The 15,780-nt window shown below is 49.5% G+C and overlaps 2 protein-coding genes across 2 annotated transcripts in view; one reads left to right on the forward strand and one right to left on the reverse strand.

The window, feature by feature from the left end:
* Positions 1-5,038, reverse strand: part of LOC309544955 (uncharacterized protein) — a gene marked incomplete at its 5' end in the record, with an annotated part of 957,880 nt that extends 952,842 nt beyond the window's left edge. The window contains one exon of the mRNA XM_082243970.1: positions 4,808-5,038. Within this exon, the coding sequence (XP_082100096.1) occupies positions 4,808-5,038 (231 nt within the window). The remainder of the gene's footprint in view (positions 1-4,807) is intronic.
* Positions 5,039-5,348: 310 nt separating this feature from the next.
* The window catches only part of CACTIN (cactin, spliceosome C complex subunit), a 473,103-nt gene continuing 462,671 nt past the window's right edge, over positions 5,349-15,780 (forward strand). The window contains exon 1 of the mRNA XM_082243969.1: positions 5,349-5,724. Within this exon, the coding sequence (XP_082100095.1) occupies positions 5,501-5,724 (224 nt within the window). The 5' untranslated portion in view covers positions 5,349-5,500. The remainder of the gene's footprint in view (positions 5,725-15,780) is intronic.

The raw sequence follows: 15,780 nt of genomic DNA on the forward strand, positions 1-15,780 counted from the left end.
CAGAGCAGCGAGAGACCACCTTCTCTCTCCCCCCCCCCCCCAACAGAGCAGCGAGAGACCACCTTCTCTCTCCCCCCCCCAACAGAGCAACGAGAGACCTTCTCCTCCCCCCCCCCACAGCAGCGAGAGACCACCTTCTCCCCCCCCACAACAGAGCAGCGAGAGACCACCTTCTCCCCCCCCAACAGAGCAGCGAGACACCACCTTCTCCCCCCCCCCCAACAGAGCAGCGAGACACCACCTTCTCCCCCCCCCCCAACAGAGCAGCGAGAGACCACCTTCTCTCCCCCCCACAACAGAGCAGCGAGAGACCACCTTCTCCCCCCCCCCCAACAGAGCAGCGAGACACCACCTTCTCCTCCCCCCCCCCCCAACAGAGCAGCGAGACACCACCTTCTCCTCCCCCCCCCCCCAACAGAGCAGCGAGACACCACCTTCTCCTCCCCCCCCCCCCAACAGAGCAGCGAGAGACCACCTTCTCCCCCCCCCCCCCCCAACAGAGCAGCGAGAGACCACCTTCTCCCCCCCCCCCCCAACAGAGCAGCGAGAGACCACCTTCTCCCCCCCCCCCCCACAGAGCAGCGAGAGACCACCTTCTCCCCCCCCCTCAACAGAGCAGCGAGAGACCACCTTCTCCCCCCCCCTCAACAGAGCAGCGAGAGACCACCTCCCCCCCCAACAGAGCAGCGAGAGACCACCTTCTCTCCCCCCCCAACAGAGCAGCGAGAGACCACCTTCTCCCCCCCCCAACAGAGCAGCGAGAGACCACCTTCTCTCTCCCCCCCCAACAGAGCAGCGAGAGACCACCTTCTCCCCCCCCCACAACAGAGCAGCGAGAGACCACCTTCCCCCCCCCCCCAACAGAGCAGCGAGACACCACCTTCTCCCCCCCCCCCAACAGAGCAGCAAGAGACCACCTTCTCCCCCCCCCACAACAGAGCAGCGAGAGACCACCTTCTCTCCCCCCCCCCAACAGAGCAGCGAGACACCACCTTCTCCTCCCCCCCCCCCCCAACAGAGCAGCGAGAGACCACCTTCTCCCCCCCCCCAACAGAGCAGCGAGAGACCACCTTCTCCCCCCCCCCCCAACAGAGCAGCGAGACACCACCTTCTCCCCCCCCCAACAGAGCAGCGAGAGACCACCTTCTCTCCCCCCCCCCCCCCCCCAACAGAGCAGCGTGAGACCACCTTCTCTTCCCCCCCAACAGAGCAGCGAGAGACCACCTTCTTTCCCCCCCCCCCCCCAACAGAGCAGCGAGAGACCACCTTCTCTTCCCCCCCCCCCAACAGAGCAGCGAGAGACCACCTTCCCCCCCCCCCAACAGAGCAGCGAGAGACCACCTTCTCCCCCCCCCCAACAGAGCAGCGAGAGACCACCTTCTCTCTCCCCCCCCAACAGAGCAGCGAGAGACCACCTTCTCCCCCCCCCACAACAGAGCAGCGAGAGACCACCTTCCCCCCCCCCCAACAGAGCAGCGAGACACCACCTTCTCCCCCCCCAACAGAGCAGCAAGAGACCACCTTCTCTCCCCCCCACAACAGAGCAGCGAGAGACCACCTTCTCTCCCCCCCCCCCAACAGAGCAGCGAGACACCACCTTCTCCTCCCCCCCCCCCCCCCCCAACAGAGCAGCGAGAGACCACCTTCTCCCCCCCCCCAACAGAGCAGCGAGACCACCTTCTCCCCCCCCCCAACAGAGCAGCGAGACACCACCTTCTCCCCCCCCCCCCAACAGAGCAGCGAGACACCACCTTCTCTCCCCCCCCCCCCCCAACAGAGCAGCGAGAGACCACCTTCTCTTCCCCCCCAACAGAGCAGCGAGAGACCACCTTCTTTCCCCCCCCCCCCCCAACAGAGCAGCGAGAGACCACCTTCTCTTCCCCCCCCCCAACAGAGCAGCGAGAGACCACCTCCCCCCCCCCCCCCCACAACAGAGCAGCGAGAGACCACCTTCTCTCCCCCCCCCCAACAGAGCAGCGAGAGACCACCTTCTCCCCACCCCCCCCAACAGAGCAGCGAGAGACCACCTTCTCTTCCCCCCCCACAACGGAGCAGCGAGAGACCACCTTCTCCCCCCCCCCCACAACAGAGCAGCGAGAGACCACCTTCTCTTCCCCACCCCAACAGAGCAGCGAGAGACCACCTTCTCCCCCCCCCCAACAGAGCAGCGAGAGACCACCTTCTCCCCCCCCCACAATGGAGCAGCGAGAGACCACCTTCTCCCCCCCCCACAACAGAGCAGCGAGAGACCACCTTCTCCCCCCCCACAACAGAGCAGCGAGAGACCACCTTCTCCCCCCCCCCACAACAGAGCAGCGAGAGACCACCTTCTCCCCCCCAACAGAGCAGCGAGAGACCACCTTCTCCCCCCCAACAGAGCAGCGAGAGACCACCTCTCCCCCCCCCCAGAGCAGGGAGAGACCACCCCCCCCCAACAGAGCAGCGAGAGACCACCCCCCCCAACAGAGCAGCGAGAGACCACCTCCCCCCCCCCAACAGAGCAGCGAGAGACCACCTCCCCCCCAACAGAGCAGGGAGAGACCACCTCCCCCCCAACAGAGCAGGGAGAGACCACCCCCCCCCCAACAGAGCAGCGGAAGACCACCCCCCCCGAACAGGCCAGATCCAGCCCAACCGCTTTCTTTGGAGGCACTGGTGCGTGCTCACTCCCAAGCGCCTTGCTCGGCCCCCACCCCTACTCTCTCATTAGCTCACTGGCTGTGGGCTGTGGATTGACAGCAGTGGGAGCCAATGGCAAGAGAGAGGAGAGGGAGTCCCGGGAAAGCTGAAGCTCTTGTGAACATCGCTGAATTGAGAGGGGATCAGGTGAGTGTTAGGGGGGCTGTAGGAGGAGAAGCACACAACAACCGCTAGTAAAGCCTGGAACAGTGATATCACCCATAGGCTTCAATGGCATATTTGTGGTTGGTGCTCTCCCATTAAGCAGAACTGGCCGACACAGGAAAAGCTAGTAAGGGGTATGCTGGAATTCAATTTAAAGGCTGCATTCACACCCGAGCATCATTTTTTCTGGAGTTTTCCAAGGGTTTTGGAGCTTTGGCATTTTTGTATTAGCCAATAGAGAAAACGATCATCAGCTCTAATTTGTTGATCTGCGTTTCTGCTTTCAGCTGCTTAAAAAATAAATATGCACCAATCTGCCTGAATCCAGATACAAAAGTAGCTCCAAAACTTTTGGCCGCTAATAGCTATAACTATGTGAGCCTTCACTTCCCTGTCATGCGGGTATCTCCTCTGACAGGGAAGTGAAGGCTCACATAGTTATAGCTATTAGCGGCCGCTCCCCCTGCCCTCCCAGTGTCAGTTCATTCATGCTCATCATGCCTCTGACAGCAAAGGGAAGCTCACATAGTTACAGCTACCGTATTAGCGACCGCTCGAGCGCCCAGTGTGTCACTTCATTCATGTACATCGTAGTAGTAGTAGTGACATCACTGGGAGGCGGGAGGCGGGCGGCCGGCCAGAGGCAGGACTTTTGAATGAAGGACACCGGAGGAGCACTCAGCAGAGTGAGAGTAAGGAGATTGAATCGTTGGGATGGGGAGGGACGCTGAGGCAGAGGGGGGGAGGGTGTACTGCCGAGGGGGACGCTAAGGCAGCTTACCAATGGTATTAGTATTATGCAGCATGAGGGGGTTAATGTATTGCCACTGTTGGTCACTCATCTATTAGTGACCGACAAGTGGCAGTTAATTAACCCCTTTGTGCTGCATTAGTGCAACCAGTATCAGTGTTAATTAACACTGGTTACACTAATACTGGTTGCACTAATGCAGCACAAAGGGGTTAATTAACTGCCACTGGTCGGTCACTAATAGAGGAGTGACCAGCAGTGGCAATACATTAACCCCCTCATGCTGCATAATACAAATACCATTGGTAATTAAATGAACCACTTGCCAACCCGTCACAGTACATATACTGTGACAGGGTGGCAGCGACAGGTGTACGTCGCTGCCTGTTTCTGTCGTATGCCCCTGTTCTATCCATTTTAAAATTATTTGGGGAAAAAATTCATTTTCGGTTTTCGGGCAAGGGCATCCCGCATTTTCGGTTTTGGCCCAAAATTTTCATTTCGGTGCATCCCTAAAAAAGCAGTTTTTTTTTTTTTTTGCCACCTGACCACAAGTGCAAACCGCCTCTGCCGGTTTTAAATCAGGCCCTGTTTAGATTAGGCGTTTTGGAATCGCCACAATTGTGCCTTTGATTCCATATCGCAAAAAAAAGCGCAATATTCTTTGGGGTGCATTTATTTCTAATTGTACCCAGAAGGCAGTGCAAAATGCAAGTTTAAAAATTGCACTAAGCTTATCGTCCCAAAAAGGAGCTTCTTTTGTGTGACAAACGCGCATAGAGCAGCCTAATGAAGTGAATGGGCTGCTCTAAATGGGACAACACACTTTCAGAATCGCAAACGGGAGCGCTCGATCCCATGCTATGTCCAAACTATGGCCCTCCAGCTGTTCAGGAACTACAATTCCCATCATGCCTAGTTATGTCTGTGAATGTCAGATATTTACAATGCCTCATGGGAATTGTAGTTCCTCAACAGCTGGAGGGCCAGGGGCAGTCAGCAACAGCGTCGCCAGTGTGTCATTAGCGTAAATATTAGTTATAAAAAAAAGGGACCATGAAAGTCCTTATATATAAGCTTTTCTCATAGGGATCCCTTTCCACAGAGATCAAAGCACAAGTTCTGAATTACAAACTCACGGGTTTTTAACTTGTAACGTGTTAAATGCGTCCTGAAACCAACCGGTAGCTTTCACACTGAATCCAGGCTTACCGTAGCTTTACTGATGAGGAAAACCGACTCCTGACTAGCCAGCGACAACTCGGGGTCAGACTTCATTAACGATTTCACCCGCGACAACGGCAACTTCACCAGCTTCGGTACCAAGGCAGCAACACATTCGGCTTTCTCACCCGCATGCTTGGCACTTAGGTCAGCTTCAGAAGCGTCTGCATGTTTTACATTGGTATCTAATACAACTATCTCTTCTTCAGCTGCCATCATACGCATAACATAGGCAAGAAATTCCTTCCAATTACAACAGGGAAATGCGCTAGACGCGCTGATCGAGTGTGACGTATAAAGCGCGCGCCAATCTGTGTTTACAGGGCTGGTGGTGTGGGTGGAACTGACATGCATGCTGTACTCTCGCCTTGTCACTCCACCCGCCCCCATCCGGTGTAGGCGCTGGCAGCCGCGCAATGCATGACGTCATTCCGTCACCAGGGTGGGCGCGCTTACAGAGGTTAATGACAGGTGAAGTCTAATAACCGTCGCATAGGTTTGACGTAAGAGAGACGCGCCCTCGCAGGAAGTTGTAAGTTTTATATCGCTATTTAGGTAGCTGGCAATGTTTTTGCATTAATATCGGTTCCTCTGTATAGTAGCAGTGCTCCAAACTTATTTTTTTCATCTTTCTTTGGGTATTTGTAGACGTACAAAGAAGATCCCGAGTATAACTTAGACATGCCATCAGGCTCTTATCCACCTCCACGTAAGAGTCGGAGCCTAAGTCGGTCTAGTAGCTCTGACAGTTCTGATCATAGGTCCAAGAAGAAGCAAATAAAGAAGGTTCGATCTCATAGCAGAGAACAAGGCCGATATCGTTCCAGCAGTGGGCATCGCAAAGAAAGGAGAAGACACCGGTCTCGCAGTCGTAATAGAAATAGGAGCGTCCATAGAAAATCTAGGTAAGAAATCTAGACATTTACCTAGTAAGAATATAGTAAAACAGTAGTTGTTTCACTATTATTGTGATGGTAGAAAAATCCTATGAAGCAAGTATATGCAAAGCTATGATAAAATTGCTCTTGTGATTAGGGATGCACCGATCCGACTTTTTGGTCCCGATCCTGATCTTTTGCTTTGTGAAATTGCCGAGTCCGATCCGGAAGTACTGCTTTGTGAGCTCATAACAAAATAATACTTCGGATCGGTATCGGCAGATACCATATAACTAATGTGCATTAAAAATATAAAATATCATCAAACACAAAAAATAAAATGTAGTCCCAAGAAAAAAAACAGTTTATTGCTTGAACATACAATAGCAATCAAACAGTAAACATTGTAAACTAAAGTGCAAAATCCTGGAAAGTGCAAACAGGAAATTAAATTAAAAAATGCAACCGAGTATAGTAGCAGCCTGAGCCTCTCTCAAGAAGATTGCATTTCTTCTCTTCTCTCTGTGTAAGGCTATTTCTCTTGTCATCCACAACACAAACATAGTCACTCACAAACTGTGCTGAACAGAACACACTCTCACTTTCTGCATTGGTGGCAGGCAGGGCAGGCACTGCAGGGGGCAATACAACATAGCAGCCTGATTCATCCTGTCCTGACCAAAAGTTGGTCGAACAACAACTTGATCACACATACAAAATAGCATATTGCAAACATGTAGTCCAGTGTCACACACCGCCATCACACAGTAATTTGATGGTGGTGTCGGCGTGTGACACTGGACTACCTGTTCACATTAAAATGCCTTTTGTTTGTGTGATCAAGAAGTTGACTTGATTCACAGTCACACATGATGACAATGACACAAACATGACCTGAATGGTCACTTAATTCTCTCTCAGCTCCTCAAGAAGATTTTTAGAAACTAGACAAGCATTTCTTCTCCTCTCTCTGCTGTGTAAGGCCCCTTTCACACTATCCATCCGTCGGACGGATTCCGTTTTTCTCAGCGGGGGATCGAGCTGCCGATCCCCCGCTGAGCAGGAGGATGACAGCTGTGTCTCTGCGCTTCTCATCCACAATGCTGGAAACGGTGCTGAACACTCTCTCACTTTCTACACTAGTGCAGGGGGCACAGAGGTATTTTGTGGCAGCAAGACAAGGTAATCTGTATTTGTTGACTACCCAGAACTGGTATGGGTCGTCTGAGGCAGCAATGGTTTTCTCTGCAAAATATCCATGCAGTTGCACTGCAGGGCTTGAGCTGCTTACTGCACAGGGATCTAGTTCAAACTCCTCCACAATGTGGTCAAACTCTTGCATAAAGCTGCTCGGTTCTGCTGCTGCTGCTTCCACCGAGGGACCTTGTCTTGTGGTTCTGTGGCCTGTGATGCTCCAGCTCTGCTGTTCCTCAAGTCTTCCTCTAGTTCCGCTGTCAGTGCATCTCTTGCACACTTTGCAGATTGTGCACCTGTAAAGTATCTGAAACAGAAATAAAAACGTAGGTTAGGCTAATTATGAAACACTTCATGACACTAACCTGAGGCTGAAAAACGTACCTGTCTTTATATCTCGGGTCCAGCAGGGTGGCAAGTGCATATAGGGGTTCATCTTCCACAGTGTCGAAGCATTTGTTGACAGCTTGAAGCAGGGTTGTTTTCATTGTTTTGATGCCAGTATCCGCATTGCTTTCTTTAGCAAGGATGCGTTTGAGGACGGTGACAGCTGGAATGATGTCAGCGGTGGAGGCAGTTGATGAGCTTACTTTCCTTGTTAGCTCTTCAAATGGTGCTAAAACAATGCTCGTTTTTTTCTAGCAAAGCCCACTGGTTAAGTGGTCAGTGTACTGGACAGGTTATCATGGTCAGCAATGTAAGCACAGAGGACTCGCTTCTGTTCTAGAAGACTCTGTATCATCAAGTACGTAGAATTCCACCTTGTTTTGACGTCTTGTTGCAGGCGTTTGGGTTGCATCTGGAGCTGGATATCTTGCAGCCTTGAATACACAAGTTGAGAATGTTTAAAATGCCCCACAATTTGTCTACCGATTGCAATGGCATCGCTCACACTCCGTTGTGTCAGTAGCCCCTCATTGACTACAAGCTGCAAGCTGTGAGCAAAGCAGCCTAAGCTCCGTACCCCCATTTTGTCTATGGCCTTTTTCATGTTGCTTGCATTGTCTCGGAGTATGACATGCACTTTATTCAAAGGAATGTGCCACTGGTCAAGTATAGCCTTAATTGTAGCTGAAATGGTATCGCTGGTGTGTGAACCATGAAAATTTTTAGCTTGAAGCATTGCACTGTGCGGTGTACAGTTTGTGTCCAACCAGTGGACTGTTAAACTTAAAAGCGACTTTGGACACACATCAGAGCTCCATATATCTGCAGTAAAGCTCATAGCCTTTATATCTTTAATCTCTTTTGAGACGTGTTGGCAAACTTTTTTGAACAGTTCTGGCACTGTGGTCTCAGAAAAATACTTGCGTGATGGAAGAGAGTACCTCGGCTCCAAGTGTTCCAGTAGGCTACAGAAGCCCTCATTTTCAACAACTGACATTGGTTGACCATCTAAAACAATGAATTCCAAAACTTTGTGTTATTTCTGATGATTTAATACTTTCCATCTGAAACTTTTCGCATCGTTGAAATGCATCCTGCAAAGTTTGTTGCTGCTGGGCTGTATTGTCTGCTGCTTTTGGTTTTGTTGAGCTGCAGGAATTCAGTGTGCTCCTTAGCGTGGTGTTTCTGGATGTGCCTGATTAAATTTGTAGTATTGAACTTTGCTGTTATACCACCTCCCCTCGAAACATTCGCTTTGCAGACATTGCAAACAGCTGTGGAACTCGTTGGTGTGGCGAGCGTGTGATATCTCCACACTGCCGGCTCTTTGGCGCGCTTCATACCCGACGCACACACGTGAGGCTGATTAACCGCTTGCCGACTGCTCACAGTATATTTACTGCGGCAGTCAGCCCCTCACAGGCAGAGCGACGTAGGGGGTCCGCTCCCGCGCGGTCACGGACCCCCCCCCCCCCCCCCGCGCTTGTGACCGATGTCCGCCGGTCAATCGGCGATCGTCGGGGGAGAGGGAGAAAGGCAGGCGGCTAGTGTAAACAAGCCCCCTGTCATTGTCCCCGGTGTAGAAACAATGATCATACGTTTCTACTATGTAGGACCGTTGATCATTGTTCCTACAGCTCATGCCACAGCCAATCACAGTTAGAATCACGCCCCTAGGGACACACACAGCCCCTCCCTCTCAAATAAAGTTAACCCCTTCACTGCCAGTGCATATGTATAGCACTGATTACTGTAGAAATGTCACTGGTAACCCCAAAAGTGTTAAAAATGTCAGTCAAGGGTCCGATCTGTCCGCCGCAATGTCGCAGTACCGCAAAAAAAATTGCAGATCGCCGCCATTACGCGTTAAAAAAAAAAATACAACAAAAATGACAAAAATCTTTCCCTTTGTTAGTAAACGCGATAACTTTTGCGCAAACCAATCAAAATACGCTTTTTGCGATTTTTTTTTTTTTTTTTTTTTTTTTTTTTTTTTTCCACTCAGGTGATCAAATACCACCAAAAGAAAGCTCTGTTTGTGGGAAAAAAAGGACGCCAAATTCGTTTAGGTACAGCGTCGCACGACCGCCCAATGGTCCGTTAAAGTCACGCAGTGCCGAATTGCAAAATACCCCCTGGTCAGGAAGGGGGTAAAATCTTCCAGGGCTTAAGTGGTTAATGACGTAGGTGCTGCGTCGCCCCGGATCGGCCCGTGGGACGGCTAAATTTTACCCATCTCCGATCCAGCTATTTTGCCCGGATCGGGGCCGATTTCACTACTTGTGATGTCATTCAGTGATGCATGCAATCAACAATCCCTCAAAGATTTGACCAGGTGAAGCAAAATCTTGTTGCTATGAACTCCTGTTTGATACATGTTGTTATGGATCCTGCTGCAGAACTCCAGGATTTGCAGCACTTTAACTGCTTCAATACTGGGCACTTTTACCCCCTTTCTACTCAGGCCAATTTTCAGCGCTGTCACACTTTGAATGACAATTGCGCGGTTATGCAACCCTGTACCCAAATTACATTTTTATTATTTTTTTTTCACACAGATAGAGCTTTCTTTTGGTGCTATTTAATCGCTGCTGGGTTTTTTATTTTTTGCTACAAAAACGAAAAAAGAAATGTAAAAAAAAAAAAAACTTTTTTTTAATAGTTTGTTGTAAAATTTTGCAAACGGTTAAGTTTTCGCCTTCACTGATGGGTACTGATATGCAGCATTAATCACTTGCCAACCGCGCACGACTATTTACTGCGGCAGTCAGCCCCCTACAGGCAAACCAACGTAGGGCTACTTCGCTCATTCCCGCTGCTCTGGGGCGCGCTCCCGCCGTCGCTGATGGCTTGATTGGGTGCAGAACCGATCAGTAATCAGGTCCAGACCAATGATTTTTGGTCTGGACCTGTAGATTGGTTCTGCCCAATCAGATTCTATGCTGAGCCTGTGTAATGTAAACACAGGCTCAGAAAAGACGTGCTCTCCCCTCCCATGATCCTTTTTGGATTCATCGAGAGGAGAGAGCACATCTAACTGTGAGTACTGCACCAAGCACAACCACACACACTTAGATAGGCACATTTCACCCCCGATCGCCCCCCCCCCCAGTTAACCTCCTACGCCCCTTGTCACAACACAAACTGTATACTGTATATAGCATTTTCCTATATGCCTGCATAAGTGTGATTTGTGACCAGGTGTAGCGTTTCCGGCCGTTCCTTTTACACTAAGGATACCTGCCACCCCCCCAAAAAAACATTTAACCCCCTGATCACCCCCACTTAACCCCTTTCCCCCCTGTCACTTTGCACACTAATAAACAAGTAATATAGTGTTTTACTGTATTTTCTATTAGTGTGATTGTGACTTGAGTTAGCGCTAGCGAGTTTGTTTCTGTCCCAAGGAGGTTTAGGCTCCCCGCCACACCCCACCCCCAATAAAGGTTTAACCCCCCTGACCCCCCCCCCCCCCATCACCCCTACACCCCCTGTCACAACACACACTGTATACAGTATATAGCATTTTTCTATATACCCGTATAAGTGTGACTTGTGAACAGGTTTAGCGCTTGCGGTCGTTCCTTTTATCCTCAGGATACCCACCACCTCCCCCAATACATTTTTAACCCCCTGATCCCTCCTGATCCCCACCACTTAACCCCTTCCCCCCCTGTCACATTGCACACTAATAAACAAGTAATATAGTGTTTTACTGTATTTTCTATTATTGTGATTGGGACTTGAGTTAGCGCTAGCGAGTTAGTTTCTGTCCCAAGGAGGTTTAGGGTCCCTGCCACCCCCCCCCCTATAAAGATTTAAACCCCTGATCCCCCCCCCCCTTATAACCCCCAGCTAACACCTTCATTGCCCTGTCACAGTGTCACTTTTTTAGTGTACAGTTTTTTTTTTTTTTTTCTGATCACTATTATTAGTGACACAGGTGACATTAGCTAGTGTTACGTCAGTCTAAAATAGCGCAGTCTAAAACTGGCGCATAGTTACAAATAACCCCTTGATTACCACACACACACACACACACACACACACACACACACACACTTCCATTACTAGTATAGTGTTTGAACAGATCAATATCTGATCTGATAGCGTCCCCATAGTTTAGGTTTCCCAAAACGTGTTTGCACGATCAGCACTGATTCCTTCCAGCACCTGCGTTTTAACCCCTCCGCCCAGCCCACCCCACCCCACCCCACCCACGCAAATGTAGTAATCAATAGATTACTGTCACTTACAAAAAACACTACACACAAAACGCTGTGTTAGCAGAGTCAGGCCTGATCCCTGCTAGCATTAGCAGTTTTTTTTGGTAGCAGTTGAAATAGTCCTTGACAACCGCGCACGACTATTTACTGCGGCAGTCAGCCCCCTACAGGCAAACCAACGTAGGGCTACTTCGCTCATTCCCGCTGCTCTGGGGCGCGCTCCCGCCGTCGCTGATGGCTTGATTGGGTGCAGAACCGATCAGTAATCAGGTCCAGACCAATGATTTTTGGTCTGGACCTGTAGATTGGTTCTGCCCAATCAGATTCTATGCTGAGCCTGTGTAATGTAAACACAGGCTCAGAAAAGACGTGCTCTCCCCTCCCATGATCCTTTTTGGATTCATCGAGAGGAGAGAGCACATCTAACTGTGAGTACTGCACCAAGCACAACCACACACACTTAGATAGGCACATTTCACCCCCGATCGCCCCCCCCCCCCCCCAGTTAACCTCCTACGCCCCTTGTCACAACACAAACTGTATACTGTATATAGCATTTTCCTATATGCCTGCATAAGTGTGATTTGTGACCAGGTGTAGCGTTTCCGGCCGTTCCTTTTACACTAAGGATACCTGCCACCCCCCCAAAAAAACATTTAACCCCCTGATCACCCCCACTTAACCCCTTTCCCCCCTGTCACTTTGCACACTAATAAACAAGTAATATAGTGTTTTACTGTATTTTCTATTAGTGTGATTGTGACTTGAGTTAGCGCTAGCGAGTTTGTTTCTGTCCCAAGGAGGTTTAGGCTCCCCGCCACACCCCACCCCCAATAAAGGTTTAACCCCCCTGACCCCCCCCCCCCCATCACCCCTACACCCCCTGTCACAACACACACTGTATACAGTATATAGCATTTTTCTATATACCCGTATAAGTGTGACTTGTGAACAGGTTTAGCGCTTGCGGTCGTTCCTTTTATCCTCAGGATACCCACCACCTCCCCCAATACATTTTTAACCCCCTGATCCCTCCTGATCCCCACCACTTAACCCCTTCCCCCCCTGTCACATTGCACACTAATAAACAAGTAATATAGTGTTTTACTGTATTTTCTATTATTGTGATTGGGACTTGAGTTAGCGCTAGCGAGTTAGTTTCTGTCCCAAGGAGGTTTAGGGTCCCTGCCACCCCCCCCCCCTATAAAGATTTAAACCCCTGATCCCCCCCCCCTTATAACCCCCAGCTAACACCTTCATTGCCCTGTCACAGTGTCACTTTTTTAGTGTACAGTTTTTTTTTTTTTTTCTGATCACTATTATTAGTGACACAGGTGACATTAGCTAGTGTTACGTCAGTCTAAAATAGCGCAGTCTAAAACTGGCGCATAGTTACAAATAACCCCTTGATTACCACACACACACACACACACACACACACACACACACACACACACACACACACACACTTCCATTACTAGTATAGTGTTTGAACAGATCAATATCTGATCTGATAGCGTCCCCATAGTTTAGGTTTCCCAAAACGTGTTTGCACGATCAGCACTGATTCCTTCCAGCACCTGCGTTTTAACCCCTCCGCCCAGCCCACCCCACCCCACCCCACCCACGCAAATGTAGTAATCAATAGATTACTGTCACTTACAAAAAACACTACACACAAAACGCTGTGTTAGCAGAGTCAGGCCTGATCCCTGCTAGCATTAGCAGTTTTTTTTGGTAGCAGTTGAAATAGTCCTTGACAACCAGGTGCTTTTATTACCTGTGAGTCACACTACTGTACCGGGACATTTTTGTAACTAAATTTACAAACGTTGGTACAGTAGTGCAGAGGCTTACAGTATACTGACCATGTCAGATGAGAGCGATGGGGAAGCCTCACTGGCAGAATCGGGGTCAGTATACGAACCTGATGACAGCAGGGTGGAAGCCTCACTGGCAGAATCAGGGTCAGTATACGAACCTGAGGACAGATGGGTCCCTGTTAGACCCAGGTGTACCCGACCCCATTCTGGAGTTGTTGAGATGCAGGAATCGCAGGGTGCTCGTATGGAGCAGAGTGAGGGTACTAGTGCCGCTCATCCTTCTGGTGGCCTGGCAAGCGCTAGCGGCCTAGTACACCCTGGACCTAGTACAACCAGCACTGCAGTAACACTTGGTGAGTCCCATGAGTGCAGTTGAAGCTGGTGCGGTGGCTAGCACGAGTAGTGGCCCGGAGCCACCGCGTGTTCGAAGACAGGCCCATATAGCCCATAGTGCCCTCCCTGATGCGCTGGCCTTTCCCAATTGGCAACCCACTGATACTACAGCGCCAGTACTTCCACCATTCACTGCCCAACCTGGAATCCACGTGGAGACAGCTGGTTTTATGCCCCTGAACTTTTTTGAGCTGTTCTTCACGGAAGATCTTTTCGGATCTATTGTCGATCAATCAAATTTATACGCACAACAATTCATTGCCACCAACCCAAATTTGCCCCTTGCCAGACAATTCGCTTGGAAGCCTATAACGGTTCCCGATTTAAAAAAAATCTTTCTGGGCCTTTCCCTCAACATGGGCATAACCAAAAAGAGTGAAATGCTATATTGGTCCACTAGCCCACTTCACCATATGCGCGTGTACTCTGCCTCCATGTCCAGGGCAAGATACGAGCAAAGGCTGCGATTTATGCATTTCAGCGACAATGAAATCTGTCGTCCTCGGGGAGACCCTGAATATGATCGGCTCCACAAAATTCGGCCCCTCATAGACCACTTCAATCAGCAGTTTGCAGCTTTGTTCACCCCGAACAAGTTGTCTGCGTTGACGAGTCCCTGATTAAATTTACTGTCCGCCTTGCTATGAAACAGTACCTCCCCAGCAAGCGTGCCAAGTACGGGGTCAAGCTGTGCAAGCTCTGTGACAGGGCCACAGGCTATACAGTTAGTTTCCGGGTCTATGAGGGAAAAGATAGCTGTGTGGAGCCCCCCAACTGCCCAGACTACATAGGGAGCAGCGGCAAGATAGTTTGGGACTTGGTGTCACCCTTATCCGGAAAGGGGTACAATTTGTACGTGGACAATTTTTACACAAGCGTGCCACTATTTAGTCACCTTCTTGAATTACAATTTGGCGCATGTGGCACCGTGCGACCTAATCGCCAGGGCTTCCCCCAACGGCTTGTAAATTCTTGTCTTAGTCGGGGGAGAGAGCCTGCTTGAAAACTGACAAATTGCTTGCAGTGAAGTGGAGGGATACACGGGATGTTTATGTTCTGTCCTCCATTCATGGATTATGGAGAAACCCCTCTGTGTCCACGACTACAAACTTAATATGGGAGGGGTGGACCTTAACGACCAGCTTTTGGCGCTGTATTTATATGCCCGACGCTGGTACAAAAAAGTGTCTGTTTATTTATTTCAATTGGCTATGCTGAAAGCCTTTGTCCTATACAGGGCGTCAGGACGAACTGGATCCTACCGAAAATTCTAGGAAGCGATCATCGAAGCCTACCTGTACCCAGGCCACAGTTTGTCTCAGCACTTCCTAACACATCACCATAAAAATCATACGGATGTAGAGGTGATTGTAATAGAGAAGTACACTCCCCATTGGCGTGGTAGCAACCTCAAGAGGACTATATCTAGGAGAGAGACCTTTTGGATTTATAAATTAGGAAGCTCCCGCCCTTCTGCACATAATGTTGAATGGGATATTAATTCATTCATAAACAACAGTTGAATGAAGCTGAGACATACAGATATGCCCTACTTTCCCTCCCAGTCTCATTCTTCGCATCCCAAGCTTATTTCCCTTACATTTTTCAGACCTATGTGTCCCAGTTTTGCATCTATAACTGATAATTCAACATTTTATCTTTTTATCTTTTTTATCATTTTATCCCATTTACCATAGTAAAGGTATTTTAACCATTACATCAATTTTTATTGAAGTTTGCGTATTAAAAGATTGATTTTAAATTTTGGTAATGTAATAGGATGTGTGAGGTACCTGTACATTTATTATAGGATACCGTTTTCCTTTTACCCTAGTATTTAAATTCAAGCAGTCCCAGCTTCCGGCAGACGCACCTTAGATATAATTTCAATTCCTTAATCGGGATTGGTATATATGGAGGGTGACAAGTTTCTGCCATTCCGCAGGTTAGAAGTACCCAATTACAGATTCTCTTGGAGAAAGTCCGGGCGATTAGTGACTTCCGGTTTTGTAACATACAGAGGGACATACATTGCGGACACCGGAAGCTTGCTCTGCATC

Source organism: Pelophylax lessonae (genome assembly GCF_965119305.1).
Source record: "Pelophylax lessonae genome assembly, chromosome: 1".
Taxonomy (NCBI): Eukaryota; Metazoa; Chordata; class Amphibia; order Anura; family Ranidae; genus Pelophylax; species Pelophylax lessonae.